We start from the raw sequence: 13,538 nt of genomic DNA, 5'->3' as shown, positions 1-13,538 counted from the left end.
TGATTTGAGAGACTTCACATTAAAGGAAAGTCTGTTCAGTGTTAATTTCTTTGTCTCATCAGTTATGAAAATTAGCTCTAATAGGTCTCCAAAGCAGACTCACAGTGCTCATTAACTAAAGCTTTGACTCCAGATGAGTTTATATATCTCTCATTGATCCGACCTGTAAGCGAGAGCATCTCTTCCTTGAGGCCGTTATTTTCCACCATTGTCCATCATACAACGTGCAAACCATCGTGCGAGCACTGCACGCTCTATAATGTCTCTGTCATGTTGAATCGAACCATTACTAAACATTTACATAACAGAGACCTATGTTTAACCACCAGAAGACATCACTACACTATATATAGATAAAGACAGCCGTGTTAAGATGTAAGGGCTGTCTGCGCTTGTACTCGAGTCACGTAAAAGAATCAGCAGAGATATTTTTAAAAGCTGCAGAAACGTGTGTGTCACGCACTCGCATGCACTTGAGCCCTGAAGTGGCCTATTAACGTAAACCAGGTCGACTCAATTTCCTCACTTCATCGAGTCTGAAACAAAGAATATTGTATCCATCATTCTTTTTCACTCGTGCACCTAAAACACTCCATGAAAAGGGCTTAAAGTGTGTCACAAATGTACAAATTACTGGGCGGGCTTAATAGGAAACCCACTTTAAGGGGAAAGAGCCACTTTAGGGAGGCGTTACCTTGGGAGGCGTTTTGCTAGGAAGAGCACTAATGTCTATTTAACACCCCGATGCACCCTCAGGTGTCATCGGCTACGTGCCTACTATGGCCCATCTGTCTGCCTGCTCCTCGTAGATTGCTTCCACTCACGCTTAGGGGAAGTAAATGGTGATTAAGTGACCTTGGCTACCATCCCTCGTGGCCTTGAGATGAGACACTTCTCTCCCTGCCCGGGGGTGAAGCGAAAGAGAGAGAGAGAGTATTTGGGGGCTCTGCTCGCTTGGCAACCTGTTCAATATACATCATCAGGAATAATAGAGTATAATGACGGCGTGGTATAGAGACTCTCCACTGACGAGGAGCCGCGCTCATGTCTTGATGATGTACGTCTTTAGCCACCCTCGGTGATAATACCCTCAGAGATTACTGTGAAGTGAGTCAGCACAGAGGAAGCGGGCAGTGACACACACACACACACAGGCAAACATTCAAACTGCACACACATGCGGAAACACACAGATATGTGTGCTTATGCAAATGCGCAGGGGCAGGCAAACACAAGCGTGCATATGCAGAGAGCACACTCTAATTTCCCTGCGCCTCTCAGAGGAGCTGCTATGTTAATGTGGTTGCACAGAGACCAGAAAAAGCTTCACACTGTGCTGTATATGTAGCTTCCACCTGCTCATATGTGAAGTCAATAAATAGCTCACAAAGTGGAATTCAGCGCTGTTGCTAATACTCTTCAAGCCCTTCTGCTTCTTCCTTTGCAATTACTTTATCCCTCCGAGAACTTTGAAAGTACATCGTCAGAGAGTATTGTGCGGGGAAGACAGCGGCGCTGCTTATTAAAGGTGGAGTCAATTTCTCTCCCTTCCAGAGGTGGCCAAGTACACACAGTCTTTACTCAAGTAGAAGAACAGATACGTGTTTAAAAGAGACTGATTCAACTCCTTTAATCAAGTAACAAGAGAACATGTACGGACTGTGAATGTGCTCGTGCTATAAAGAGAAAAAGCGTCCCTCTGAAGGACGTTTCAGACTGTGAATGTGCAAAGATAACTTCACCACTTATTTTGTAGAATATTACACTTCAATCATTATAATGACATATTAAAATGTAAAAATAAAGTAAGTGAAAAGATTTTTTTGGGCCTTTTGCTTTATAGATAGGACAGTGAAGATCACGATGAATGTCTTTGCTCCCTCTTCTTGATCTAAGCTGCAGAGTCACTTTAAACTGGAGCAATTAATTAGTTAGTGAAAGACTATTGAACAGAATTAAGGATCATTTGATTAGTGAATGCACCTGTCTCATTGCTGAATGCTGTTAAGTTATTGTTGCATGAATTTTCTGCGTGTTTTTTGTCTGTGAAACTTGTTGTGCTGCTGTTTTGGCCAGGCCTCCCTTGTAAAAGAGATTTTGTATCTCAATGGGAAAAAAAATTCTCTGGTTTAGCTCAGTTGGTAGAGCAGGCGCCTCAGTCCTCGATGCACTGATCGCACATTTGACTCCCGGTATGCCGATCGTTTGGTGCATGTCGTCCTCCACTCTCTCCTCCCCACACTTCCTGTCTCTCTTCAGCTGTCCTATAATTAAAGGCAAAAAGCCCAAAAAATAAATAAATTAATAAATTAATAAATAAAATAAAGAGTGGGGGATGACATGCAGCAAAGGGCCTCAAGCGGTCGATTCTTCGAGGACTGTATATCGGTGCCCCTGCTCTGCCGACTGAGCAAAACCAGCACCCTAAAAATAATGACAATTAATTTTGCTCACATGGGGATGTCTTACTGCTCTGTATCTGCTGACATGGTCTGCGACATTGGCTGGTCACTGTTATACATGAGCTTACAAGACCCTGTCGATCATGGAAATCACATTCCCTGGATGCTTCTTCTCCCTGGTCTCAGTTTTTATACTCCTTTTATAGTCTTTCTGTATTGTAATGTTTGTCACGCAGGATATGATGGATACACCAATGTATCATCTGTTACGACTATAAGATAGTGTCCAAACTGGGAAAGCTGCACACTCTGGTGCAAAATAATAATCAATAGTTCCCCTCAAAATCATTAAAGAGGAACAAGCCTGTTTTTTAAAAGTAGGGTCACTGCTTTCGCTCAGTGGTGGTGCAGGCGGCCCATGTGCAGAGGCTACAGTCCTGGACGCAGCAGCAGCAGGTTCGACTCCCGCCCTCCACCCTTTGCCGCATGTCATCCCCCACTCTGTTCTCCGATTATTTGCTCTCTTTCTACAAATGTCCTATCAATGAATGCAAAAATGCAGGAAAAATCATCTTTAAAAAAGAAAGAAAATGTAAGGAGAAGAAATTACAGATATTTGTGTCGATATTTAGGGCGTAACAAGTGTCAGAAAAGGAATATTTAAGTAAAGTACAGCTATGTTGAAACCTTACTGATGTACATAAACAAAGTATTGTACTCTGTTACTTCCTGCCTCTGCTGCTTTCAAAGACTGTCTGGCCTCAGCTGCAGTTTTCTGATCTCTCTGCCGCTGAACGTCTCCGGTTGTTCTGGTGCGGCGCTCTGTGTTCCCAGTTCCATTAACAGGCCCGGGCTCTCTCACTGGGGATGTGCCATTTAACGTGTGCTGCAGGAACTTTGCAGTTCAGCTTCATTAGAAAAGCCACAACCTCTGTCAGACATGACTATTTGTCTCCTTCTTTCTTCTCTCTCCTTCTCGTGCTCCTTTATCCTCCTTTTAATTCCCTCCTTTATCCTCTCTGTCTCTCAGTAACAGCTTCATTTTTTGATCGTCTCACAGTTGATCTTTTCTCTCCTTTGTTTCCTGCAGAGAACCCAAGCATGATGAAAAACACACAGAATCCGAACAGTAAGTATTTCAGCCCCAGACTGTCTTTGAGAGTGTTTTCATGATAATACATCTCATGGTTCCTGCTGTATCGCTTGATCATCACGTTTCCAGAGACTCTGTGTGTGTGATACGGGAACAAAATGTGACACTCTGCCGTCTGCTCAGACGGAAAATGTGTGCAGAAATCTGCTGCTGATCAGAGAGGCAAATTCTTTGGGAGAATGTGGTTTTCACATTCAAGTATTGACAGGTGGATGTTCCTCATTCTGCCCTGAATGCATTTTCCCTGATAGAGAGCGTGAGAGTGATTCAGTCAGGATTAATCTTCGCGGATGTTCAGCAGCAGCAGCAGCAGCAGCAGCGAGCCTCGTCCAATGACTAACCGAGCCTGTCACTTTTGGTTGAGTGCAAGATTATTGGTGTTTCATATGTGGAGCAGTGGCTCATTTGCGGCTTCGAGATTATCATATGTAAAGATGAGGGATTGTCAGGAGAAGCCGCAGGGCTGTGACAACAACCTCTCCATCTCTCCCGCTTCTTTCTGCCACTCCCTCTCTCTTTCTGCTTCGATCTTTCAATCTGTCGTTCCTCTCCTCCTCTCTGACTTTTCATACTCACTTTCTGTCGACTTTCCGCTTCAATCGCACTCCCTGTTTCAGCCATTTCTGCATGCTCGTTCCTGTCTCCCTCACCCTTCCATCATATTTTTATCTCTTACTTCTCCTCTTCAGCCTGACACACATTCTGAAGCAGACTCTTAGACACTCAGGCCTCACGGTCAGTGCAGATTATTAAACAGAAGTCTTGTCAGATGTGCCTCTGAGGAATGACGCAGCCCAAGACTTATATCAGTGTGTGACCGCATAGAAATAGCAATCAGAGTTTAGATACAGTTGTTAAAACACACTGAATAGGCCTCTTTAACAGCTCAGTAAGATTAATTTAAAAAGCCAAGCTCCTAGATTATATAAAGCAGTATAATAAGGCACCGTGTCTAGGTGTGCAGTATCAATTTATTTGTGAAAGAATGAAATGTAGTGTGCACTAAATGTGAAAATGTAACCGCTGCATCGTGTTGCAAGAATCAGTGAGACACCTGTACTGTTGTTCTGTCCCGATGAGCTTCTGCTAGTAAACTGTAAAATGCATCTGAACGGTTTAACTGCATGGCACACGGTCCCTCGTGCATGTGTGTGACACTCGTGTTCCAGCGTACAGTGTGAACAGCTCCACAGCAGATGGCGGGCAGAGCTGTCTTTAAGCTGAACTGCCCTGTTCACATGAGATTTGAGCAGTCTTGCAGCCAGACACAGGCGTCACTCTCTTTCTCTCTTTTCCTGTTTCCTGCTTTAAAAACATCTCATTATTTGTCCCCTGTCCTCTCCCTCACTTCTCTCTCTCTCTCTCTTCCATTTGTGCTTTGTTTTTTTTCCGTCTCTCTTTTTCCTTTTACCTTTCCCATAGCTGCTATCTTAGGGATGCAAATCTGAATATGCAAATGATCTGGTAAGCGCAGGAGCAGGTGTGTCACAGCAAGGACAGAATCAGGTCAGCATGGACGCGCAGACATGCCTTGCATGCAATTCAAATTGGTGTACAACACGGCCCCAAGAGGTCACCACACACGTGCCTGATGGCTTAATGGCTGAATACACAACCACTTGTTCCTGTGAGGGGTTATATTCATTCGTCTTTGTCAGAATTCTGGCCCCCAATACAGACTGTCACTGTCACTGTGCACAGTATGGTTAATGGCACTGATAAACCTCATCTACAGCTGCCTCATTTAGCAATTAATGGGAAATGTACATAACAGTAAGATCTGAAAAGTTTCAATCCTAATTCGAAATATTTTCATTTTAGCCTTTTTGGGCTTTGATATCTTCAGATGTTTATTATGAGAACTGTGCAATAAATGTCACGATCCAGTCCTTAAGTGATAACCTGGAAGATTTTCAATTGAATAAATGTCTGTTAAGTCACTATCTATCGCCCAATGAGGTCACACAATGGTGATTGAGCCTATGGCCCACTGATGAAAGCCTTTGCATTTGCAGTATTTCAGACTGGGTGTCTGCGTCACAAGCGGTGCCCAGTTAGTGACGCGTTTTCCATCAGCCAGCAGTGGTTGGTCGCGGCTGCTTTCCCGCTCTCTGCAAGTGTTGCGAGTAAACAGTAATCTACTATGGCTGAACAAACAAAGAAAAGATGGATGACTACAGATACAACTTCAAAAATAAGTGAAAATCCAAAGAAAAAGAAACAAAGTCGATGTTCAGATGAAGGCAAACAGTCTGAAAAGGAAAGCGACCGTCAGCCAGGAAAATCAAGAGTAACAACCGGAGCCAACCGTGGACGTCACACATGCAGCACTGTCTGGATATCTGGGAAGTGTGCTCCCGTAATAACCGTTTATCACCATAGAGGCCGCCAAAGAGAACAAAACTGAGATCTTTGAGATTTCCACTTTAAGAAAAGTTACACAGCAGATATTTGACTGTTTACATCCTAGTGTGTGTAGAGTGTGCAGGCCCTAAGTTATAACTGAAAGGAGCCATTGTTGAGTTGTACCATAGTTTTACATTTTCTGGCGGTGGGAGTTATGTGCGGGCCATGGAAGATCTGTTTTCAACAGCATTTGTGCAAAGCTGGGTGGAGTTAAGCTCTGCCATAAAAAAACACTATTCCTGCTACAGAGCATTATTTAGCATTCAGAGCTTTTAGAACAAATAGGGGGAACCAATTAAGTTGCGTGTATATGCTAAATGCTAACAATAATATAGATAGTAATCTGTTTTGTAACTCACCATTTAGTAACCAATTGAAATGAATATTTGTCAGATTGCAGGACTTCTTCTTCTTCCTCTAAATCTGACTCAGAAGACTCAAACATGCTGTTCAGGGCTGCACTGCCGTGACTTTCAGTGTTGTTGTTTACAGAGCCAATAAGAAGTCAGTCAAAATGTTAGCTGCCACGCCCACACAGTCTTGAGAAATTTGCCTAAATTTTTGTAGAAGTTTAATCAGCTTTGATATCGTACATGCATTCAGCTGTTTCAGGCCGAATGCAGAGGCTTTAACAGAACTTAAGAGATGAGGAAAAATGAGGACAATGAAGCAACAGCGGCTGATAAAGACATCAAAAGTTTGGGGTTGTCACCTTATCACTGGCAGCGCATCATCTTGGCTCAGACACGGTTGTGCAATCATGAAGCGAAATTCATCACAATTAACAAAGAATCAACTGATGGACTTTGGATCCATCGACTGAAAAATAACAATACCATAAGTGCCAGCAGCCATAATCAAGTAATCTGCATTTTCCATTTTTTTGGCAGAGATGCGAGTGCCAACCTGTCATTTCCCATAGTGCCGTGCAAAACTCAAATTAAAATCCCCTTTGAGAGCCGAGGTCAGATCAGAGACAGGAAGCAAAGAGGTAGGAGTACAAACAGATGTGTCACAGCCGCAGACAGAAATATGCATTAGGTCTGTGAAGGCGGCTAACTCGACTTAAACCTCCTCCGGAGTAAAAGCGGTCGTATGCAAAAAGAGATGTGTTTTCAGTGGCCCTTTTCAGTCCAGCCTGACCGAGGTAGAGTGAGCCTTATTATAAAGCGCACGCTGCCTCAGAAATCAGTCCCAGTTCAGATTCAGGTTGGCAGAAGTGCACTGAGGTCTGAGCCAAAAACTGAAGGCAGACAGATGGCTGGGCGACTTGCATCTCTGATTGTAGAGTGAGAGGGGACCTCAGATGATGATCTCATGGTTGGATGAGCTCATTACAGAACGAGATGAAGTACTTATTGAGAAGATCCAGTTGTTGTTGTCTAATGTTGTATGACTCCCATAAACAGAGTGTAAAACGCTGAACACAAAATGTCACTTCTGTGGAGATTAATGTAGATGAGAGATCATCACGAGCCCTGATCGTTTGAATTAAACAATCCTGAGGAACATATGATCCCATTCTTTATCATCAAACCACCAACGTTTCCCTGCAGTGTTATAGCATCACAGGCTTAGACTGTTTAAAAGAAGTGGACTTAGCTTCTTGATAAAGTGAAGCCAGTGTGGAGGTGTCTTAAAACTGCATTCTTTCTAATGGCCAGCAGGGGGCGACTGCGCTGGTTGCAAAAAGAAGTCTGATTGTGTGAAACCAGACGGGAAAATGACTTTACCTCTCAAATGATTTATTACCTCAGTAAACATTTTCCTCATACGTTTTATTGTCTCAATCGCAGGGTTCGAAGGGTTACTTTAAAAATGTATTCCGATACAGCCGATAATTACCTGTTAAAAAATGTCATCAGTAACATAATCAATAAGTCATAATAAAGTGTGACTTTCGGATTACTTCAATACTATATCTGCAAATAAAGACAAGAGAAAAGACATTTCAATACTTCTGTAATGTGCGAATGCCCGTTTCAATTAATAGCAGAAATTATGTGAATTTAAATGTGCTCTGTTAAAAGTGCTAGTCACACCACTTCATCCTCAAACTTCAAAACTGCCATAAACATATTCCAGTCTGGGGCTTGTGTTTTTAATGTTAGCTAACATTTTTAACTGGAATTCTGTGCAGCTGACGCTAGCGGTGGGTCTTACCTGTAAATGTTTCTTTAAATTAGACGTCGAGCCCTTGGATGATGACAGCATTTTCACAGCCGGAAGGCAGAACTTGCACTGTGCTGCGATGTCGCTCCCATATGAGACTTGTGTGTCGTGAAGTATTGTAATGTGTGAGGGCAGGTGCATGGTGTCGTCTTCATTTTATCCATAATCCTGCTAGTAATCCCCGATTTTAATGAATGTATCTGTAATCTAATTACCCCTTGTTTTCTGTAACTGTAACAGAATTCAGTTGCCTTTTTTTGTATCCTCATTACTAACACTGTTACTTGTAGTCCGTTACTCCCCAAGCCTGCTTAACCGTTAGTTTCAAGTCTTGTTCAATTAAGTGTGATGCTTATTTAGTAAATTATAGTCCCATTTATTATAAATTGGATGTTAAAGCAGGATATGATTTAGGGCGTGGCCACCTTGTGATTGACAAGTTTGTACAATGTCACAACAACAATGTCTTTCCACTCTCTCGCCCTAATAACGTCACGTCTGGTTCCAAAAAAAACAAGATGGCGACGGCCAAAGTTGAACCAGAGACTTTAAAAGGAAGTCTACAAACAAATGGGTGACATCACAGTGGCTACATCCACTTCTTTAACTCAGTCAATGATCACTGGCCTTAATTACCTGATTCGTCTAACCGCTACCAGAACAAATTGTGAGTCTCATGAGTCCAGCCACACCCCAATGTGGTCATGCTCTCCGTGTGATTGTTGGTTTAGCCACGCCTAAACAAACTGTCGGTTGTGTCAGCAAAGCCACACCCGCAGTCAGCCACAAGTGTTCTCCCGCAGCAGCTCCGGTTCCACGGTCCTCTCTGTGAGGTAACCAGGGAGCTGCAGCCTCTGCCGGTCTCTCCTCTATAATCGAGTGTCCCCGCTGTGGGCCTTACAACATCAAGTCCACATGATAAAATAAAATAAAATGACTGCTTCACTTCTCACAGTTCTTTTTTCATCAGAGCACTCTTCAAATATTGGGAGAGGCAGATTATATTTTGTGTTTGTCTGAACCGCACCAAAGGCCATGTGGGGACATATTTGGGCATCTGTAGATACCCGTGCACTTTATGTCAACATCCTCTGGGATCTATGTTCTTTATATATGTTTACAATATATCTTTCACAGATCTATTCTGTACACTTGGCTTCTGTTGCATGTTTGTCTGTTCTGGATCACTCCTCTGCTGCTTTTCTTGAGGTTTTTTCTTCCATTTTTTCCCCTGCAAAAGGAGATTTAGAGGAGTGTGTCCTCACCTGAATCGAGGACATTAGATCTCGTACAGATATATAGAATAGGGGCAACTCCAGGTTGTGTTTTTTATGTCACGTATTTTATCATTTCATTTCAGCTGTTAAGGTTGTTCAAGGTTACCTATGCTGAAAAGATCTCAACTCAAGTCAAATAAAATCTTGATAATTACTTTTTCTTAAAATAGAATTGCACTTAAAAATACGTCTGTGGCCTTGAAAATGTCTTTTCTTCAAATTAATGAATATGTTACAAAACAAAACATCTCAAGCAATTATTGTACTAAAATACCATTTATTCAGGATTAAACAAATGTACTGTGGTGTAGCCTAAGACTTAAGATTTTTTGTTTTTAAGAGCAGGTCTGATCGTTCTGATGCATTCGAGGAAGTCGGGAAATCTGAACGGCTTTCGTGTCACAGCGTCACGGGAATTCATCTCAAATGAAATTTTAGCTTTAGAACAGAATGTTAGCTGTTAGCATGCAGACGTCTGTTTATAGAGATTGCTAAGAAGTCGTCGGATCACGCTGACGGGAGTCTGGATGTCATTACGACGGATTACGTTCCGCCTGCTTTTGCTCTCCTCACGGACTGTTTTCCTTGCATACGCTGCAGCCTGCTGATACGTAATTGGTCAATATTACTCAGACTACAAGCATACTACACACGGAAACCAAACATCCCTGCGTACAGATTATACTATGTAGACTATTCTACTATGTCGAATCTGTAAATAGAGATTGTTTTAGAATTACCATGACCTGGATGACCTTCACAGACATTAAAAAAAGAACTCGAGCATGGCGTGCTACATTGGCTTTAAAAATAACTTGAAATGAAATAATATGTCAAAAAACATGTTTTTTTATTAATATAAAACATATTTGGCCATTTCAAGCTCTAGCTTTTGTTCGCTGTGGTTTATTTAAACTTATAAACTTAAAAAACGAAAAACTTATGTTGTGATTTAGTTTTATCATAAAGCACATTTGGCATCTCAAGCCCTAGTTTCACTAAAATAACATACAGCTTATTGAGGATTAAATGAATGCACTGTGGTTCACCTTTAAACAGCCATTAAAAAAATAAATGTTATATCACACAAAATCATATTCACTGTATTTGAGTAGGGCTTCAGGTCATAAAAATAGGGATTAATTTATTACTGCTCTGTTTTATATCTGCCTTTACTGATGATGAATAAAAGAGCAACTGTGTCCCCGTCTGACCGACTGTCCTTTGATTCTTTGCAGATGGAGCCTCTCGCATTCACATGCTCGGACTTACATCGATGGCACTTGTCCTCACAGTGACAGTGGAACTGACGTGAAACCCCTCATCCGAGACACTCACACACACACACACACACACACACACACATACACACACATACTTGCTCTTCTTACACAACATCCACACACACACACACACACACACACACACAAATCCTGCAAGCCTTCTCCAGTCACCAACGGGCCCTCCATGCGTCAGTCGATGAGGAAACAGAGCCACCACAGGATGGCGCTCCACTGTTTTTTTTTGTAACGAAATAATAACCGAGATAATGACATCAAAAGAACGACATGATGAACATCTCAATAACCACCTCCTATTTAGCCCCGCCCAGTTACACCCCCTTTTGTTTCTTGTCCCACGTCTGCCTGTTGATCAATAAAGTCAGTTGATTTGAAACGGAAAAAGAACAAAGTATTTTATTTTGATGAGTGAAAAATGTCATTGGTGTCGACTGAAATGTTAAAAGTGGAACTGGCTTAGGCTTCATATCAACCACACCCGTCTGTTTCATGTCCTGGGATGCACCTGATTAGCAACAAGCTGATAAACCCACGGGGGAACAAACACAGATGCTCCAAGAGAACATTCTTTTTTTATTAATATACAACTTTTCCTTTTTTCCCGAAGGCTCGGAATGTACAAGAGGATTTAAACGCATTAAGAAACTAGAAAAAAAAATCTCCTTTTTGAGTGTATTTTGTGTACATCAGTGTAAATATTGAAAATAATTAAAGAGGTTATATGGGTTCTGGTGAGGGATGGTTGTGCGATCGTTGGAGTTTACACTTCTTCTCCACCTTTGTTTGTACTTCATTCAACACTGTTTTCAGAGATCATTCTTGGCTGAAAGGACAGAAACATTAACAGCCTTTCTGTTTCTCATTTGGGCTTTTTATATCTACATGGCAGGTCTCCAAGGACAGAGTGAAAAAATTACCTAACATATGTCTGCTGTTTTGGGGTTGTGGTGCATGTGACGTTTGAAGATTCTTTCTCCTTTTTGGTGTGTTGCAATTGACAGAGCTGCAACTCATTGTCACTGGCCTGTAACCGAGTTATTTACTTGTGACATACTATCTTAAGTGACCTACATTGTGTACAATACGTAACTCTTACCCAGACATTTACAGTACTAGTAGGATCATTTTAGCCGCCATTCCAGGGAGGAGCTCGCCTGAGGCAGCGTGTGTAAACAGGGTTGTTGCATTTGTTTCATTTCACCTGTATTAAAATGGAGAGATGATAAAACTTACAAGCCTTGACTTTACTTATAACTGTGTTTGTTCACTTAACACATGTTCATTAGTGCATCTGCAGTATTCTTTGCTGCTGGGTGCAGGTGATATGCGACGTCTACTCTGCCATGGAGTGGTTGAAACTTGATCCTTACCTGTTCAAGTCGTTACTTCAGGCTGCAGCACACGGCCTGTGTGTCTTGATGTGGATTTGGGGACATGGCTGTTCAGATAGCTAGTCTTGTTGTTGAACACACTGTCAAACGTGTGCAATGTTTATGCTTTGAATCCTGCTAGCATACCGTTAGCTTCCTAGCTAAGCCAAGAGCTGCACAGACTAGAAGTATCTCATTGCCAAGTCTTATCCAAGATCTGTTTCGTCAATGAGTAGTCACGTTCCCATTGAATTATAAGCTAATGGGATGTTGATACATTTTTAAGATATTAGTCAAACCCTATGTTTTTTCTTTAGGGAGTGATAGTGGTATAAGCGGTACCCAAGGAGGTGTCCACTATCAGGAAGTGTGGGGAGCCAGACCAGATTCTCATCCATAAGTTCTGATAAAGGACACCTCATCGGGCATTATCCCTTACATATCGCCCACAACTGCTTTTTTAAATTGTCGCAGGAATTCGTTACAATATAATTTATGGTAATCTCACCATAAAAAGGAATTCTGAAGGACATTCTGCCTCTGCCGAGAGACTGTCCACTTTTTTTTGCCTCTTCAGTTAAATGTAAGCTCAGGAAATACTTTGTGTCAGATGTTTCTGATTGTACCGACCTTACATGACTTGAAGGAGCTTCCCACATTGCTTTTAACCCTTTGCAATTTGCACCCTCTCACGTAGTGAGCAGCAAGCATAATGCAGACTAATCCTGCATTTTTTGGACTTCACAAGAATTGCAGTTTAAGCTTTTCTAAGGACACAAAATGTATTAAGAGATTAGGGTTTAAAGCAGGTGGGGAGTTAGAGGAGCCTTTCTTAAAGCTGAGTTGAATAGAAAGGATAGACCTTTTCGTTTTGGGACATCGGCTCACCTTGCCGAAGTACAATCCATATTCCTGAATTCTAGAGATGAGAGCTGCATAGCACAAACATTATTAACAGACAGTCGGATGCGCTTTGAATTTATTATTTTCCAGTGTGGTAAGCAAAGGGCGCGAATCCTTGTCCACCCACTGTATAGCATTATAACTCAGCCGTGATTTTAATTTTGATTCAAGAGGCACTCCTGTGCTTTTTTGCTAGTTTCCACTCACTTCACATTCAAGAGAGGAAAACAAGGTCCGCCAACCTTTCCGAACACATTAGATGATGTGCAAATCGTCTTTATATAATCATTATTACAATAGGAGAAGTACACAATTCTGTGTGTGCATATGTGTGTTTTACTTCTGTCCACATCCTATAACTATGTATGAATACTTCATGTTTTTCAGGGAAATGTTTTCAAAGATGTTCTGGACCAAACAGGCAAAAAAAATATGTCCCTTTTAAACGTGTCTTGATTACATTTTTCATCGTCTTTTCACACGTGAAGAAATTGTTCTTTTTGCTCATTCTAAGTCAAGGCTGTTCTTTTTTATGTCTCGGCTTTATCAGTTAT

At 41.7% G+C, this 13,538-nt stretch overlaps 1 protein-coding gene across 2 annotated transcripts in view; it reads left to right on the top strand.

The window, feature by feature from the left end:
• igsf21a (immunoglobin superfamily, member 21a) overlaps nt 1-11,102 on the top strand; it is a 251,268-nt gene extending 240,166 nt beyond the window's left edge. For both annotated transcript variants that reach the window (XM_069677410.1, XM_069677409.1), the window contains exons 9-10: nt 3,493-3,531; nt 10,649-11,102. In XM_069677410.1, coding sequence (XP_069533511.1) covers nt 3,493-3,531; nt 10,649-10,725 — 116 coding nt within the window. In that variant the 3' untranslated portion in view covers nt 10,726-11,102. The remainder of the gene's footprint in view (nt 1-3,492; nt 3,532-10,648) is intronic.
• Nucleotides 11,103-13,538: the final 2,436 nt, after the last annotated feature.

This window comes from Semicossyphus pulcher, unplaced genomic scaffold (genome assembly GCF_022749685.1).
Source record: "Semicossyphus pulcher isolate SPU_LCO1_2020_fin unplaced genomic scaffold, fSemPul1.0.p SCAF_3, whole genome shotgun sequence".
NCBI lineage: Eukaryota > Metazoa > Chordata > Actinopteri > Labriformes > Labridae > Semicossyphus > Semicossyphus pulcher.
This window is presented reverse-complemented; position numbering and strand designations above follow the sequence as displayed.